The sequence below is a fragment of the Seriola dumerili genome, unplaced genomic scaffold (genome assembly GCF_002260705.1).
Source record: "Seriola dumerili isolate Sdu_G_001 unplaced genomic scaffold, Sdu_1.0 BDQW01000149.1, whole genome shotgun sequence".
NCBI lineage: Eukaryota > Metazoa > Chordata > Actinopteri > Carangiformes > Carangidae > Seriola > Seriola dumerili.
In genome coordinates, this window is record NW_019174404.1 from 9,587,115 (window position 1) to 9,603,214 (window position 16,100).

At 39.5% G+C, this 16,100-nt stretch overlaps 3 protein-coding genes across 4 annotated transcripts; 1 reads left to right on the plus strand and 2 right to left on the minus strand.

The window, feature by feature from the left end:
• Positions 1-318: 318 nt before the first annotated feature.
• LOC111226098 (mitochondrial basic amino acids transporter-like) lies at positions 319-7,683 on the minus strand. The gene is made up of 4 exons (XM_022751189.1): positions 7,299-7,683; positions 5,693-5,736; positions 4,479-4,562; positions 319-3,528 (listed from the first exon to the last, which is right to left on the minus strand). The coding sequence occupies exons 1-4, from the start codon at positions 7,330-7,332 to the stop codon at positions 2,758-2,760; spliced, it is 933 nt and encodes a 310-aa protein (XP_022606910.1). The 5' UTR covers positions 7,333-7,683; the 3' UTR covers positions 319-2,757.
• A 1,315-nt stretch (positions 7,684-8,998) lies between these two features.
• slc25a47 (solute carrier family 25 member 47) lies at positions 8,999-11,596 on the plus strand. The gene is made up of 6 exons (XM_022750370.1): positions 8,999-9,026; positions 9,227-9,270; positions 9,427-9,498; positions 9,693-9,875; positions 10,324-10,591; positions 10,776-11,596. Exons 1-6 carry the CDS (start codon positions 8,999-9,001, stop codon positions 11,051-11,053), a joined length of 873 nt encoding a protein of 290 aa, XP_022606091.1. The 3' UTR covers positions 11,054-11,596.
• Positions 11,597-11,673: 77 nt separating this feature from the next.
• Positions 11,674-15,934, minus strand: wars (tryptophanyl-tRNA synthetase). 2 transcript variants are annotated; one of them, XM_022750368.1, is made up of 11 exons: positions 15,841-15,934; positions 15,392-15,515; positions 14,806-15,022; positions 14,525-14,633; positions 14,190-14,309; positions 13,894-14,076; positions 13,678-13,778; positions 13,264-13,376; positions 12,999-13,172; positions 12,760-12,900; positions 11,674-12,560 (listed from the first exon to the last, which is right to left on the minus strand). In XM_022750368.1, the coding sequence occupies exons 2-11, from the start codon at positions 15,503-15,505 to the stop codon at positions 12,402-12,404; spliced, it is 1,431 nt and encodes a 476-aa protein (XP_022606089.1). In that variant the 5' UTR covers positions 15,506-15,515; positions 15,841-15,934; the 3' UTR covers positions 11,674-12,401. The 2 variants fall into 2 exon arrangements, with proteins under 2 accessions (XP_022606089.1, XP_022606090.1); XM_022750369.1 differs by lacking the exon at positions 15,841-15,934 and adding an exon at positions 15,746-15,818.
• Positions 15,935-16,100: the final 166 nt, after the last annotated feature.

Here is a 16,100-nt window from a genome sequence, read left to right on the forward strand (position 1 = left end):
CTTTTGTTTACAACTGTACTCTAATTTCTTTAATAAACGGTGATATTTTTTTTACATAATTGTCAGTTTGTGATTGAAAAATATGGATGAGCACAAAATGTAGGTAAAACCTGTGATTCCCAAGTCTAACCACTAGAGGTCAGCCTTTTATATCTTTAAAAAGGAACATGTGGCTCAGCACATGTCTAACGCATCCATTCATTCTGTTCATTATTTTTATGGGATGTCTGATTGCTTAGAATCAGCTTTCAATTTTTAAAACTCAAATGCTCAACATATTGTAGTAAAACTGTATAAAGATCTGTGTCTTTCAGGATATGAGAAAAAAAAGTGGCTTTTATTTCACCATTCTCTTAAAGAAATACAGAGTGGGCACGCTACTTTGGTACAAGATTTTGTACATAGACAAGTACAGAACAAAAAGGCAACATTAGATAATTAAAGCACCCCTTACACAAAGATGTCAGCAATCATGTATCATCCACCAATAAAGTCGGACAAACCTAATATATAAACATTACGAAATATAGAAGTAAAGTCTTGAAACAGAAATACAGAATTGTAATGAGGGTAAATTTAAAACCCAGATAAATTTCACACCTTCATAATTAAAAAGATGACATGAAAACATAAAACACCAAATACACAGTATGTACACTTATGTCATAAGACAACTCCAAAGCAGTTTCAGACCTGCATTTCTGACCCTACAGTCCCAGTCTAAACTTTCCCACTCACTGGTAAAGAGCAGTTTACAACTGCAAATGTAGACATGAAGATGTGTAGGGAAAGTAAAAGCTTATGTAGTTTTGATATCTGTGCCACCTGCAGGCCAGTTGATGTTTGATTGCAGCTAACATGCAAGTTTACATTTAAAACCTGCAAAATGTAAAGAGTTTTCACTTGTGCAATTATTTACTGGATACAGAGGTCACATTGCTCTGAGTGACACTGTCTGTGCCCTCTGTTAGTATGGAGAGGGAAGCAGGGGAGCCTTAACTAGTTTGATTTTTCTTTGATTTAAAAAAATAATTGGTTCAGATTTAGAGGTTTTAAGACAACAGAACCTTTCTCAAAATATGTTGGTTCTATCTTTGGTGCTGAAGCTTTCGGCAAGGGAGTATTTCTCAGTTATAATAACACTTGCAAGTCTGGTGGTCAAATGTCTGAAAATGCCATCATAATGTTGTTTCAGGTTAAAAAATGTAGAGATGGAAGTAAATGATTAAATGATTTGTAAAATCTTTCTAAGTTCACATCAGTTGTTTTAAGCCACAAGCTGGATTTTATTTCTAGTTGACTATTAAGTAGCTACTGGAGATGATGTTTAATCATTATAATTTTGCTAACAGGTAGTACAGTTGTACTGTCTTAAACTCAAAAACAGAAGCTACAAGTGACAAAATATGCAGGAGCTATTAACTTGCTCTGCCTCCATTATGGTGCAGGTTACCGTGTACATGACTGGTCTGACAATGCCTCCTTGTGGACAACATGGAAGATTGTGCTTCACATCTAATGACAGGAAGAGGAAGGTTTAAAAATGCATTTAGGATTTTAAAAAAAGCCCACTTTTTAAATAAGCTATCACTTTTGCTCAACACTGTAACAGATTCTTACATTAGTGGTAAATACAAAATATAAAATCTATTTAGTGTAAAGTAAAAAATGGGATTGCCAAAAATGTAACCATTTTCTTATCATACCATAAGGTGCTTTCTTTGGACACTGCACAATGTCCAAAACAACATTACAAACTGCATCAGATCTGGTTTTTACACAATGATTGTGTCAAATAATCAAACATTTTAAAGAAATAATTACACATCATTATTCTGTCTGACTTCTTCTAAACTTTATGTCCTACTGCAATGGGCAACATCTGAGCCTGTAATATGTTCACTTTAAATTTCAGAATCTAAGGTATTATATTAAAGATGGACAAAGAACTGAAATAAAAAGAAGACAGTTGTAACCTCATACTCGATTAAAACGTCAGGCAGCAGTCACAATTTGGATTAAATTCCTATGACTTTTCATAGGAAAGTACATACACAGTTGTAACTTCAGAAAATGAATACAACCATATCTATATAAATGTACATGTATATGTACTTGTAACCATTACATCACAATGTTGAAATGCTGTGTTCACATAGAGGTAAACAGGAAGGGGATGATTTGACCTGGATGCAATGGAGAGTATTATGGATTGGTCAACCACTTCAATTTAATACATGTTATTTTCATTGATTAGAGTTTGCAGAGAGGCATGGTACAAATGCATTCATTTTCACCAGCATGCCCAAACCTTTTTGGTAATCCGTAACTGTGAGTGATTACTCTTCAAGTTCAGGCTTGTTGGTAATAGTGGAGACCAGTGTTAAAACGACTTCCAGGTGTAAATCGTGACATGAACACAGCATCAAGACAAAGTGTTTCTTTGACTCAGAATTTTAGGGAGAACTGTAACCGTAACTCTTGTAACTGTCAAGTTTACTAAATTACTTAAAACTCAACATACCATGTATAAAACCAAGGACGTTTAAAAAGAGACTATATTTACAAGTGCAGATTTTATCTTAAAATATATATTATTTAAATACTACATGGTCACTTGGATGAAGCTCAGTGGACAGATGCTTACCCAGGATGGATACCAAGCTACAGATCAGAGACCTGCAGGAAGTTGCAAAGTCCATCTACACTTGACAGATTTGCTGATGACTGTAGTAATGCTCACTGCTGCACAGCGGCTTACATGCTGGTTGGCTGTGTCTGTGGCTGCAGAGGCTGCAGCTGGACGGACTGTGGCTCAGAGTCCTGAATGCTACACTCTTCTCCCTCACGCATGTACATTAAAAATAGAGTCACAGTGGCAAATGTGGTAGCATTCACTGGAAATGCACGGAGCAAGGTGGATGTGAGTCCACGTGTGAACACCCTCCACCCCTCTTTCTTCAAGCTTTGTCTGACACAGTCCATAATGCCGTTATACTGGTTGACACCACCGACCCCATCTGCCTGCAGACGTGACTTAATCACATCCACGGGGTAGGTGGAGATCCAGGAGGCGATGCCCGACATTCCACCAGCAAACAACAGCTTGGGGATCATGTACGGGTCTTCTGGCTCACAGCCCAGGGAACGTGTCAACATGTCATACGTGAGAAAGTACACACCAAAACCAGGTGTCTCACGCAGCAGGGTGGTCACCATGCCGCGGTTGATACCTTGGATTCCCTCCTTCCTGTAGATTCTCACCAGACAGTCCAGGGAGTTCTTATACATCTTCCTCTTTGACTTCTTCTCTCCTGTCCCCTGCAACTGCATGCGCGTCTTGGCCAGCTCCATTGGGCAGCAGATGACACACTGGATGGCTCCAGCGGAGGCTCCAGCCAGGAACTGGTTGAGCGGTGTGTCGCGGCCAAGCTTGCGCATGGCATTCCCCTGGACACCAAAAACTATGGCATTGATGAAGGTCAGCCCCATCATCGGAGAGCCGATGCCTTTGTACAGGCCGAGTGCCTACGGATACAAAGACACATTACTGGGATCTGAGGATTTGTTTGCACAAACCGGTGATTACTGCTCACATGTACTGTGACACGCAACCATCAGCTCACAACTGTTTTGATACATGGCTCAGATAAAAATGGCACCTCTAATAAAGTCTTAAGTTACTATTTTCCATGTTTCTTCAGATCTGAATTGACCTTTAAATGATTAGATGCTCTCAACTAAAAATGCAAATAGTATGAGCTTCTCCAAACTGTTATTTCTGTTCCTGTAGGAATACAGTAATAAGAGTAAGAGTAACTGTAGCAGTGTGCTTGTTTTACAGTCACACTAACAGAGGAACACCTCAGCAAGTGAGATGCCAAAAGTTATGATGAAACAGCATTTAACATGTCAAGTGTTAAAGCCCTTGGGTTATCACAGAGGCATCGCTGGAATACTGAAAAATTATGTAACCACACTGATACTGCTAAGACAAAAACATGTACAGTCAAATGTTCTAGTCTGCTGATCCCTTTTAGTCCCCAAAAATTATCATCAAACATTCAAATTAAGCTGAGAAACCACTTAACATTTTAATATTGTCCTGTTTGAGGAATATACTCTAATGCTTCCATGAGAAAATTCAGTCAAAGGACTGAGCATACTCCACTTAGCTCAAATGCCACGACATCCAAATCTTTATTTAGCCCACGCAGGAAAAAGGTCCTCACCGACCCTGACTAACAGATGCACCCCCCAACCCCCCTTTCACCCCTAACAACCCATGTTAGGAGCATGCTGTCTGATCCCGGGACTGTAACTGGACACTTAAATCAGTGCGGTGGCACTTCTCCACTTTGGCATAGTAGGGAGCACATGGTGAAAAGCTACACACAGTTTTAAATGCAACCCAGGAATCATTTGATATAAAGAGGAAAAACATTAAGAGGCATTCACAACAACAAGCACAGGCTTACCGACTCCTGGCGTATGATGGATTGGAAGCAGTGAAATGTCCCACGGTACAGAGGTTTGTCCACATTTTGAACTTGAAGCCGCACCTGTGGATGAGAGGTCTCATGTTAGGGTTCTATGAAAGAGTAATAAAGCCAAAGAGGACCACAATAACTACAAACCACATATTGGAATGCTTAAGGGGGTGCAACATGAGGGAGAAACAAAAACATTAACCGGGAATAAAGTTGTATCTAAAGAAAAAAATGTCTTCTGTGCTTTATATTTCTATAGCTCAAGACAGGACATTGGGTGAGAGAAAGAAAGACCTTGACCATACTTACTAGGTCACATTTCCGTGGAGAGGTTGTTTATTTCTCTCTCTCATCTACAACACAGTGACACTGTTGCTGTTAAAGACAGCCTCCCCCGGCCCCCAAACAGACACCAGCTCAGGGAGAAACAACATTTAAAGCAAAGTATACAAGAGCTACAACCAAACTATTCATCATCCCTGTGTGCCTCTAAAGTGGATGCTGCAAATTCACACAATTTAATGCTATATCAAGTGAGTGAAAAAAAAAAAAGAAGAAGTTGTGAATAAAATATTTCTATATTTGCATAACTTTCCAGTTAGTTGAAAATGATGACTGTACTGGATTAGGGAATACCACCGTTATTCAGCAACATGACAGTGACTTGATAAATGATTATTTCACTGAAATCTATAAAGAAGTGAATGCACCTTTAATGATTAAAAAGCTAGGCTTTCAAGTAGCTATGAGCTGGAACAATACTGCTAACTTGTTTGGTGGTGGACAACAATACAGAGTTAGTAATCTATTAAAGGTTTTACTCTCTCTCTAAACTGTATGTAGTACTTGCTTGCTGACAAATACTTACATTTAAATGGGAATTTTGGAGACTCATTCATTCAGTTTAGTAGTAAAGAAACGGAAAATGTGATCTACAAAACTTAAAACACAATTATATGCATTTAATAGATCTACAAATATCTTTGTCCTAATAGTATCCCTATAGTAATCAGATGGCCCTTTCCTCTTGCCCAGTTTAGCCATTCCTGTTGTAGGCTGACAGTGTAACTTTAGGTTATCTGGATGCAAATTCAGGCTGCCAACGGAGTGGTCTGACTTACAACATTTTAACAGCACAGTTCCTGGATCATGAACATTGCCTAACATGAGTAAATAGTGGAGAGGATGGAACAGACACCCACCTTCACAGTGTCAAATGGATGTCCAACCAAAACACCAGCAGCACCTGAAAAAGACAAGACAGAATTTAAAATCATATATATATATATATTTTTTTTAAACTGAATCAAACTGTCACCGTCTTCTTGTCCTGCTAAGAGCACTACAGTTGTACATATTCAAAGCTATATGGTACAAATACAATGTAGCCCAGTTATGAAGCCATCACGGTAACACTCTGCAACAAGAATATGGTTTGTTTTTTGGAAGCAAAATGGCTTATGATTAAGTAGCTCATCTTGCAACAGTGGACAGCCCGCCCATCATGAGACTGATCAGCTGGTCACTGCACTGTACCCAGTGACGAAAGCTTAACAGTGTGCTGTCCTTGACTTATGCCAAGGAGACAAAAATCCATTATATAGCAGCAACTTCTGACCATGTCTTATTAGGACTTATTAACCTAGAATCATCATCTCCTTATATTCAATTGTAACAGGATATTATATTAGTATCAATATGAAAGATTTTATATAACTTATATATTTAATGATTGAAAAGTTTTTCAAATCCGATTATTATTTCAAGGGTTGTATGGCACTATTGCACTACTCTCTAGTTTATGATTACAAATTATACACACACCTCCTATTCTTACTTGGAAGTAACCAGCTTGCTTTGGGAAAGGCTTTGGCATGTTTGAATCATTGAATGAAAAACAATGTATGGCAGTAGTGGAGTGAATCCAGAGTAGTTTTTAGAAAATATATCAGTGACTATGGTGAGCACAAAATCAGACTACATTGCTATATGCCTATGTATTATCAGACTAATGCACAGAGTCCCAACACTGAAGTCCAGAGAGTCCTCATTTCAATGAGGTCCTAGTTAATTAAAATGAAAATTCAACTCTATAATGGTACAGACAACACAACTCTTTGACTGGGCTCTCTGGACTTTATCTGGGGTACTTGGCGTACTGAAGTTTGGGAAGACCTGGCCTTGGGCAGAGACAAAACAGCTGACAAGCTTCCCAAGGGTTTGGGATAAGGGTTTAATGACAGTGGCTGCAAGCTGTAAACTCCATTCAAACAGGAAAACATGAACTCTGTTAACTTTTGGTGTGCCTTCTCTCTAGAGGGTCCCTCCCTCGTGTGGAATGGAGAGTATTTAACAATGCAGAATGGGAGAAACTATCATTTAATAACCGTAAAGATAGGATGATGCCATATCCTGATAGTTTTAATACTGTTGGAGACCAAAATGAAATTTTCCATTTTGAGTAAACTGGACGTGTTTAAATTTAGTTCACATGGTTTTAGCCGTTTCCTAAATACACACAAAAAACACTCCTGTGTATGAGCCACAGGTGTGGAATGTAACTTCACAAACTTGTAATTACATCCGGGTTTTTATACATAACCCTGAAAAAAGATCATGCTAATGATTTGAGTTTGAGTCTTTAACCTGCGATTCTAGTTTCTAGTGTTTCTCAGACGTGGCAGCTGGGTATAAATCATTACAGCCTGACTTGCAGGAAGAATACAGAAGGGAAGCTTGCTAATGCTAATGCTAGTAGTCGTTAGCTCCAACTTGTTAACCTGGCTGCTAACGTGGCTAACTACTTACCTCCTACGCAGCCCGCAGCGAAGTCCAATGCCATTCCCTCAAAAACTCTTAACGGCTGAAACTTGTCAAGCTAACTCGGCGGATGACAAATCTGTAGGTCAATTCACAAGCCCTAAGCGAGCACTTTGTTTTCAGTATCTGCCTGAACTTGATATTTTACAAACCCCGGCTTGGTGTTCAGCCGAGCTGGTACCCTCTTTTGGGTTTCAGACGTTGCTGATGCTGAGCAAACGAAAGATAACGATCTCCTGTGGCTAATGATAAGCACTGGGACTCGGAGCTTGAAACCTGCTTCAAACTGTGACAGATTTATTTTGCTGATGTGTCCTCACTCTCTCACTACAAGACGCGCTCTTTCTGCCAAATCTTTCTATTTCTGTGCTGCGGTAGGAGGCGGGGGCTCAGAGCACAGGAGAAGAAGCGTGTTTGGCCTTTTTAAGGCAGCCCAATCGGGTTACTTGGAGGTAGACAACTCCCAGTCGCTGCTGTCCGCCCCTCACACCCATTGGCTCCCATCGGGCAGGGCCGCAGAAGAGAGTTTGAAACGGTCACTGCTGATCTTCCCCACCGTCAAAATCAACACTGTTATCACACTGGTCCTCATCGGCATGTGTACTATATGACTGACCAGGTGGGCTACTTAAGCAGGGTGATCAGGAGGCCATGTGCAGTATATTGTGCTAAGTTTAGGACACAACATCAGGAAGCCATGTGCAGTGTGATGCAATTCAGTAAAGCAGGACAAATATCTGAGATTTATAATCACGTTTGTTGATACTTTTAGAGAAATACCGATTTAACTCTAGCCTGTGTTAATTTACAGTACATTGGTAATAGTAAGATACTGGCTCTCAATGATGGATCACCACCTGGGTAAAGCAGAAAACAGATCAGTAGCCCTAAAAGACTTAGGTTTACTCCACATAGACTGTATACAACAAAACCCCAGATCATTTGGGTCAACATAATTTGATTAACTGCAAATTTAGAAATTTGTACCACTTAAGTGCATTGTCAACTATGATGGGTCTTCCCTCCCCCATCCTGAGCTGTGGACTTCTGTCAAAAATAAGGTTTTAAGATCTTAATTGTTGCCGTCTAATACAGCAGTCCTATCAATCCTACCAAACAAGTAAAATATTTTTCTGTGTCAAGTAATGAACACATATTAGCTAAGCGTAAATAATAACTAATAAGTGAGTGTATATACCGTATATCCGTATATGCATATACTCTATTCTATATATGCTTTATGAACAGGTGCAGCAGAAAGAGAGGAGAGGGAGAGACAAACAGGTGTGGGAGCGGCTTTAAGTCTAGAGATTAAGTGTCAAGATCATCAAATATTTTGACATTGGTTCATATTTGTTTAAAAAATGTGTTATTTACACAGAGGCTGGTCGAGTAGTCTGTTTGAGACGCCAATAAATGCGGACACGAAAACTCACAGCACAATATTGACGTACACGCCCAGTTCTGACGTTTAAGTTTACGTCATGACGCATAATAGAGCCGGCTAGGAGTTCTGTGAGAGCTCATTTGCTCATTTTTAACTTAAGGAAAAACATTTTGTAGACACTTTCAGACTCAACAAATTGTATACAGTGCTTGAGTGCACATGATGTCGGAATTTGGGCTTTTTAGTAACACAGTTTAGCAGCTCAATTATTTACTAACATATGCAACAAAACAGAAGAATAATGGACTTTATTGCTGGATCTGCAGGAGGTATGATTATATTTTAAAAGTTAGACTTTGGCTAAAAAAAATGAATATTTTATTTTATTTCATTAATATGTATAATTAATTTATTTCACTGTTTACACCTAATATTAGTGTTGCTGGCTGACTTGTACTGGACCTGGGGAACATTCATTGTACTCCTCAGGCTTTGTGTTTATCATCTGACCTGATGCTTGTATTTGCAGGGGCATTTGGTGTGATGGTTGGCTACCCTTTTGACACTGTTAAGGTATGGTTGGAAACACACACACACACACACACACACACACACACACACACACACACACACACACACACACACACACACACACCACTCATACTGTCCTTACTGCTGCTTGAAGAGTCACATCTTTAAATCCTTCTCTCCTTTATGAACTCTTTGTAGGTGAACATTCAAACCCAAAACATGTACAGAGGAATTTGGCATTGTGTCCAGTCAACATACAAAAACCAGGGGGTGAGTGTCTCAAACTGCAAAATATTGTCAGTGACATCTGATTTTTCACTATTGTGGCCTAGTTTAAACTTTCTGTGTATCTACACTGTGAATACTCCCTGAAACCCCACCACCTGTCCACATAAACGCACATCTGGAACACTATCATCCTATTATTCTTTAAGCTTGCTGTGCTTAACTGTGTCTTCTCTTAGGTGTATGGTTTCTACAAGGGCATGACGATGCCAGTCATAGCTGTGTCCCTCAGCTTCTCTTTGGCGTTTGGCACCTACAGGAATGTCCTGCAGTATCTCTGTAAATTACGGCATGGGACACCCGAGGCCCGGCCTGCCACATGTGATCTCTTTCTCTCAGGTCTGACTGGAGGAGTTGCACAGGTAAATATTTTTTTCAAAGTGTATTTATTAATCTTTGTCTGGAACCTGTCACACTGATTTCACATAATTAAAAGCATTTGAGACCAATTCAGATGTTTCTAGAAGGACTTCCACCTATACAAAGAATATTTGCACATGTAATTGCTGTTTATATTTGTTTTGCAGCACATGTCTCATGTAAAGCAAATACATTTAATTCTTTACAGCCTGGAAGAGACTTTAACATGTGTCTCCTTTGAATGACTGGAGGCTAGTTTCCATCCAATAACACCAAACAACCAAAGCAAAGAGGCAAACACCTGTTTGGTGTAATATTTGTATTCTTGTTATTTAAATCTTGGAAAAATATTGAAATGCATTGTTTTTCCGACTTTTCTGTTTAAACTTTCAGGTGGAATCCAGATCTTTAATTTCCAATTACTTCAATACCTTCATTTCTTTTGCTCAGGTTTTACTGGTGTCTCCAGCTGACATGGTGAAGGTGCGTCTGCAGTGTCAGAGGGTTGCGTTTTCAAAATTCACAGCAGAAGCCCCGAAACCAAAATACCATGGCCCCATCCACTGTCTGCTGACCATCTCCCGTGAAGAAGGAGCTCTGGGCCTCTACAAGGGAGCCCAGGCTCTGGCACTAAGAGATGGACCCTTCTTTGCCACCTTCCTCACTAGTTATCATATCATCTGTGAACAGCTGACACCTCCAGGACTGACTGAACCAGGTAAATCCAAACACAACTTACCTGTTAAATATAGGAGTAAATCTGCTCTAAAACACCCAGGACCTGATATTAATAAATATTGGAAGTATGGATAGCTCAATTGGGAGCCAGTTGTCATGTTCTTAGTAAAGTAACTTATAATGTCATTGGAATCATATCAGACAAATGTTTCCCTTTCGTACAGAGTGGAAAGTGGTGCTTCTGGCAGGAGGTCTGTCAGGGATGTGTGGCTGGTGTGTTAGCACGCCAATGGATCTGATCAAAGCTCGTCTGCAAATGGACTGGATTGGGCAGCGGAGGTACCGAGGCTTTTTGCACTGTATCACAGACAGCGTCCGCTCTGAGGGTCCTGGTGTCTTCTTCAGAGGTCTGAGTCTCAACTGCATGCGAGCCGTCCCTGTCAACATGGCAGTCCTCTCCTCGTATGAGATAGTGATGCGCCTGCTCAAACAAACAAATTAACTCAAACTCACTTTTCTCACTTTAATGTTCATAATGAAAGGGGGGAACACACCAGAATTTTGCTTTCCACATTTGCACCTGGGAATTCTGACAAGGAAACTTCAAATAATGCCGCAAAGAAGGATTTTCATGGAAGGCTGTGCTGAATAATATATTTACATTATTTTTGTATGACACAAATTTATTAAGTAAGTAAATGTGTTTTTATAAAGAATATTGGAGGTGTGGAGCTGTATGAAACTGACAATGACAATCTGTTAGTGAAGTGGTTCTCAGGCACCTTTAGTAGTGGTTTAAAGTGAAGTAAGACTTCAGCAAGACATTTATATCACAGAATGCCTATGTTGATATGTTTGATGGGTGTGATATTGTGGGAAAAATGGGTACTCTTTCTATTTGACCCCAGAAATATTAAAACAATATTATCTGCATGCATGCATGCATTAGGTAACACTTAACACTGAAACCAGGTGACAATCCCGCCATCTGTAGGACATGAGGGGTCACTGAATGCTTTGATGAGTATGAAATTGATGCAAATCATATGCTATGGCATTTACAGTCACCAGCTCCAGGTCTAGGATATGATTACATTTTTAAATAAAACATGTTTTCCAAAGTTTTGTTGTTGAAGTACAGTTTTATTTTTAGTCTGGGCATAAGTTGAATGAAACCTCTTGATTTAAACCATGCTTAGAGAAAAAGCTGATTCAAATCTCCTCACAATTACATTTGCTTTAATTTCCTTAACGAAGCCAGATGAAGACTTAATGGTATGTGCTCCAACTCTGAAGAGATTAACGTATCATAATATATCTCATCATATTATGCCTCTCTCTTCACACCATATACAACACACCTGTTTTGATAATCACAAAATAACAATTATTGTTCTGAAGGCTTTTTTCCTAAAGTAAAATAAGACCTTTTAACCAACATTCTGTAAAGTGGGTGTGTAGCTGTGTTACTGTTGGTCACTGCGCAGATTTTGCCACAATATGCACTGTACTCCACTTGAATCTTCTTTCACTCCTGAACCGATTTTGCAGCGCTGCAAACACTTCATGAAGAAAAGCATGTACATTTAACAAGTAGCATGACAAGTGGCGTGAAGACGTGGGCAATGCCATGCTTAGTTTTGACACAGAGAAGCACATAATCTCCAGTAATTAACATTTATACTTTTTTTTTACATTTTTCTCCAGTTCTGATGCAAACTGTATGAGACAATGTAATATGTAATGAAATTACATTGCTTTTAGATGGAAAAAAGATAGATGCATTGATCTTGATCTTGTATTGAGATTAACAACATAATGACCCCTGACATCTCAGAAGCTCGAGCAGACTACAACTTAAAATTCAAAGGTCTTGGAGTCATGAACTGCTTTACTGTCTCATCTGTAACTTGTTTGCGTCTCTCTTGATGCTGAGCGATCATCGGCTGCAGAGTCTCAATCAAAATCTTCTTCAATTCTCCTGTTAGCAGAGCTCCACATGAATAGTCCTGCAGAGAGAAGAGGTGGGGTGAGGGAGCAGAAAAGAATTAAAGGAGGATGAGTGAGCAGAGAGGAATGATAAAAAAAAAATAAAGAGCTCACGGGAAGAGACAAAGCAGGGAAAACAAAACACAGAAAGAGTGTGATTAGCAAAGGAAATTAAACCTGAAAAATCATATTGGATTCCCTTGTTCTTTACAGCCTCACCTGTCTGATCTTCTCCAGCTGCTCATCGTCCTCCAGGAAGAAGGTCAAGTACATGAAGGAGACGTCTACGTCTGGGTTTCCACCGTACTTCCTGTGCTCTTCTACTGTGTCTTTCCCCCCCGAAAATGCGTGTTTGTTGACCTGTAAGTAACAATTACACAGATCAGATATTCAGAAAACATAGGCAATATAAATCTGACTAGTAAGTAGTGACTTGTAATAACTAGTAATAGCAGCACCTTGTTTTTGATCTGTTTGGGTGTGTCCGTGAGGAAGATGGAGGAGTTGGCGTCACTGGCGCTCATCTTGGTCTGCGCCCCCTGCAAGGCGGGGAAGAAGGTGGAGTGCAGCAGTGCTGGTTTGGGATAGCCGATCCTTGGAGCTACATCACGGGTCATCCTGAAGTAAGGGTCCTGCAATGTGAGTGGACAGATACACACATTATTTTAACCAATGAATGCCAGTACATAGTATTGTTATCTAATAATGCAGTGCTGTCCCGACCTGGTCTATGGCGCAGGGGATCAGACACTGTATGTCCTTCCTGCCTCCAAAGATCTGTGGAAAAGAGTTACTGAAGGACGGAGCTGCCTGGATGGCTGGGAAGCTGATCTTTCCTGGACGATAAGAAATAATAAACATCATAAAATACCAACATACAATCACACTTCAGACACTGCACTGACTGTGAAAGCAATTTGAAAACAGCTCTTTGAGCTCTGGCAACCAGCACGAGCATTTAGCTTCTTACAAATTATATCATTCATCATAAGAAAATGATTTGATCAGTTACAGCATTAAACAGTTAATTTAATGTTTCCTCCTCTTACCAAAGTATGAGGAGAATATTTTAAGGATTGCTCAAAGTCAAGTGTTTTTTTTTTTTTTAAGTCACCAAAGACTTTTCAGATGTCTTACCAATGCAGTCACTGTCTGTGAAGCCAAAGATGCCTTTGACCTGGTTAAATGTGACATGCTTCTGGATCTTAACCACATTCCTGTAGAATTCAGGAGATGCTCTGTGGAAATTAAGTGAAAATTAGTATATTAAAAAAGAAAACAATTCAGACGACAAGAAATTATATGCTGACTCAGTTACATGAAAGGTGGATCATTCATTGCTAATGATTTTACCCCATGTAGTCAAGGTCAGAGAAAATGAAAGTCTTGTTGACATCAAAACCACACGCGATGATGTCCTTGGCATTTTCCACAGCGAAATGGTGGCAGTCTTCTATTGTTAGATCCTTCCACAGATACTTTTCATCATCAGTCAGCTGGATCACCAGGGGGATGTCAAATACATCCTGAAGCCACCTGGAGAAATGAAGTAAGTTTCAGTTATAAATTACAATCAATAAATTAAAAATCCACAAGTAAGATCAGGTATACAGGTGAAGGACTGAGATAACTTGGTGAATAGAACTCACTTGGTGAAGATGAAGGGGATGAGGTGACCAACGTGCATGGCTTCAGAGGACGGACCTCTGCCAGTGTAAAGGTAGAAGGACTTTTGCTTCTCACACGCATCAAGCACCTGATGCATATCTCTATCAAAACAAAAATAGGCATACAAGGTAAGTGATTCATTGACGTGCTATTCCCCTATGAACACCCACATTCTTGCCATCGTCTGTTTTACTAAACAGGAAAAATATTCAGACTCACTGATAATGTGCCACTGAATAATTTGTAAAACATATGAGGAGTTACTGTAATTGAGTAATAAAGCTGATGAAACATCTTCAGTTCCTGGAATGCTGACCTGTGTGAAAAGAAGATTCCTCTTCTCAGAAAGCGGTGAGGTTTCTGCCCCGAGACTTTTTCTATTCTGTCCACCAGCTCCTTTTCGATTTTACTGCTGCCAAACCTCACTAAAGAAAGACATGACACAATGTTAATTTCTCAGCTTGAACTACCCTTAAAGAACTTCATAGTATGAGCTGTATTGTTGACATTCATATTCTGAGTCCAAAAATAAGAAAGAAAACATAGAGCTTCAGCTCTTCAAGTAAAGGCCACGCATGAAGCTCATTTAAATCTTACCTATGAGTTTGTCGTAGTCTACCCCCTTGGCACTGGTGGTGGAAACGTTCCATGGGTCAACTGTGTCTTCATCATTTGCATCATCTGCTGCTGGCCCATTGTCGGGGACAACAGAGTTTTCTGAGGGGGGACTTCCTGCTTTGTAATCCTGACCTGTCATCTGTTTGTAGTCCACTTTCAACTTCAGCAGCAACTGGACAGCAGCATCAATTTCAGCCTGTAAAACCCAATCACTGCTGTCAGAAAAATCACACCAATAAAAGCAGCCAAATCCCACCAGAATCAGATAGAAGGTTTATATTTTAAAGCATCAGTTTATCCAAATTACATAAAGGCTTCCAGATAGTTTCGGTTTAAGTTGAAATATCTCTCTCTTAAGATTTCTGCTTCCCGCTATTACAGTGAAGATGAATAGACATTTAATTTGTGGAGTAGTGGCAGAAAATCTCAAATGACATTTATCTGAAAACCCCAAACTGCCAACAAGTAGGAAGTGAGAATACGTTATGTTTTTTTTTGTAACTTTGTTTAACCAAACCCATCGAATAAAAATACTGTTTTTACAAGGTAGTTTACAAGCACTTACTCTCTCAGCTTTAGCCGTGTTCAAGACTCTGACTTTATCTCCTTGAGCGTTCAGTTTTTCATACAGCTCCATTGGACTATTCGCTCCTTCGCCGTCACCCTGACAGTCTGTCATCTTCTTCACACTGCCCCAGAGATAGGATAAAACTAATTTGTTACCAAACACATGACATAGGTAAATATGACATGTTCTGAAGAGCATCTGGATCAAAGTTAGCACTGTTAGTGATACTGTACTGTATCATCTTCCACAGCAGTTTGAGAAGACTCCCATATGTGAACACACAACAGATAACTTAGGTAGCTTTTCAACAGCTAAGCGTCAAATATTACTGATTATTTACATTTATCTTACCCTCATAGATGTCATATATGATACAGTTACTGAAATTACAATAAATGATGGAGTAGCGACAATATAAGACTAAATATAATTACTAGCCGGCATACCGTATGATACTCTCTGCACAGAAGACTGACAGCTTGCATCAGCTTGAGGTAGGATTCGGATCAAATTCTTCCCTCGAAACACGGCTTCCTCAATGGTTCCGCTATGGATACGATGGTGCGAATGAATGAATGCGAAAAAAAAATGTTACTTTGGGGGCTGCATTATATAGTTTTAAAACAAATACGGCTTTTTGTATTTTGTCAGATTCATTGGACATGAATCAAAAAAGCCTTAATATAATATAAGTAACCTTAATGCG

Excerpts from the sequence above, each read along its gene's own strand:
- LOC111226098 (XM_022751189.1), bottom strand. The coding sequence starts at position 7,332 with ATGGCATTGGACTTCGCTGCGGGCTGCGTAGGAG. Across the intron at positions 4,563-5,692 it reads ATCCATTTGACACTGTGAAG|GTGCGGCTTCAAGTTCAAAA; the intron begins GTGGGTGTCTGT and ends TCTCATCCACAG. Across the intron at positions 3,529-4,478 it reads CCATCATACGCCAGGAGTCG|GCACTCGGCCTGTACAAAGG; the intron begins GTAAGCCTGTGC and ends TTGTATCCGTAG.
- slc25a47 (XM_022750370.1), top strand. The coding sequence starts at position 8,999 with ATGGACTTTATTGCTGGATCTGCAGGAG. Across the intron at positions 9,876-10,323 it reads TGACTGGAGGAGTTGCACAG|GTTTTACTGGTGTCTCCAGC; the intron begins GTAAATATTTTT and ends TCTTTTGCTCAG. Across the intron at positions 10,592-10,775 it reads TCCAGGACTGACTGAACCAG|AGTGGAAAGTGGTGCTTCTG; the intron begins GTAAATCCAAAC and ends CCTTTCGTACAG.
- wars (XM_022750368.1), bottom strand. The coding sequence starts at position 15,505 with ATGACAGACTGTCAGGGTGACGGCGAAGGAGCGAATAGTCCAATGGAG. Across the intron at positions 14,310-14,524 it reads GGAATCTTCTTTTCACACAG|AGATATGCATCAGGTGCTTG; the intron begins GTCAGCATTCCA and ends TTGTTTTGATAG. Across the intron at positions 12,561-12,759 it reads AGCTGGAGAAGATCAGACAG|GACTATTCATGTGGAGCTCT; the intron begins GTGAGGCTGTAA and ends TTCTCTCTGCAG.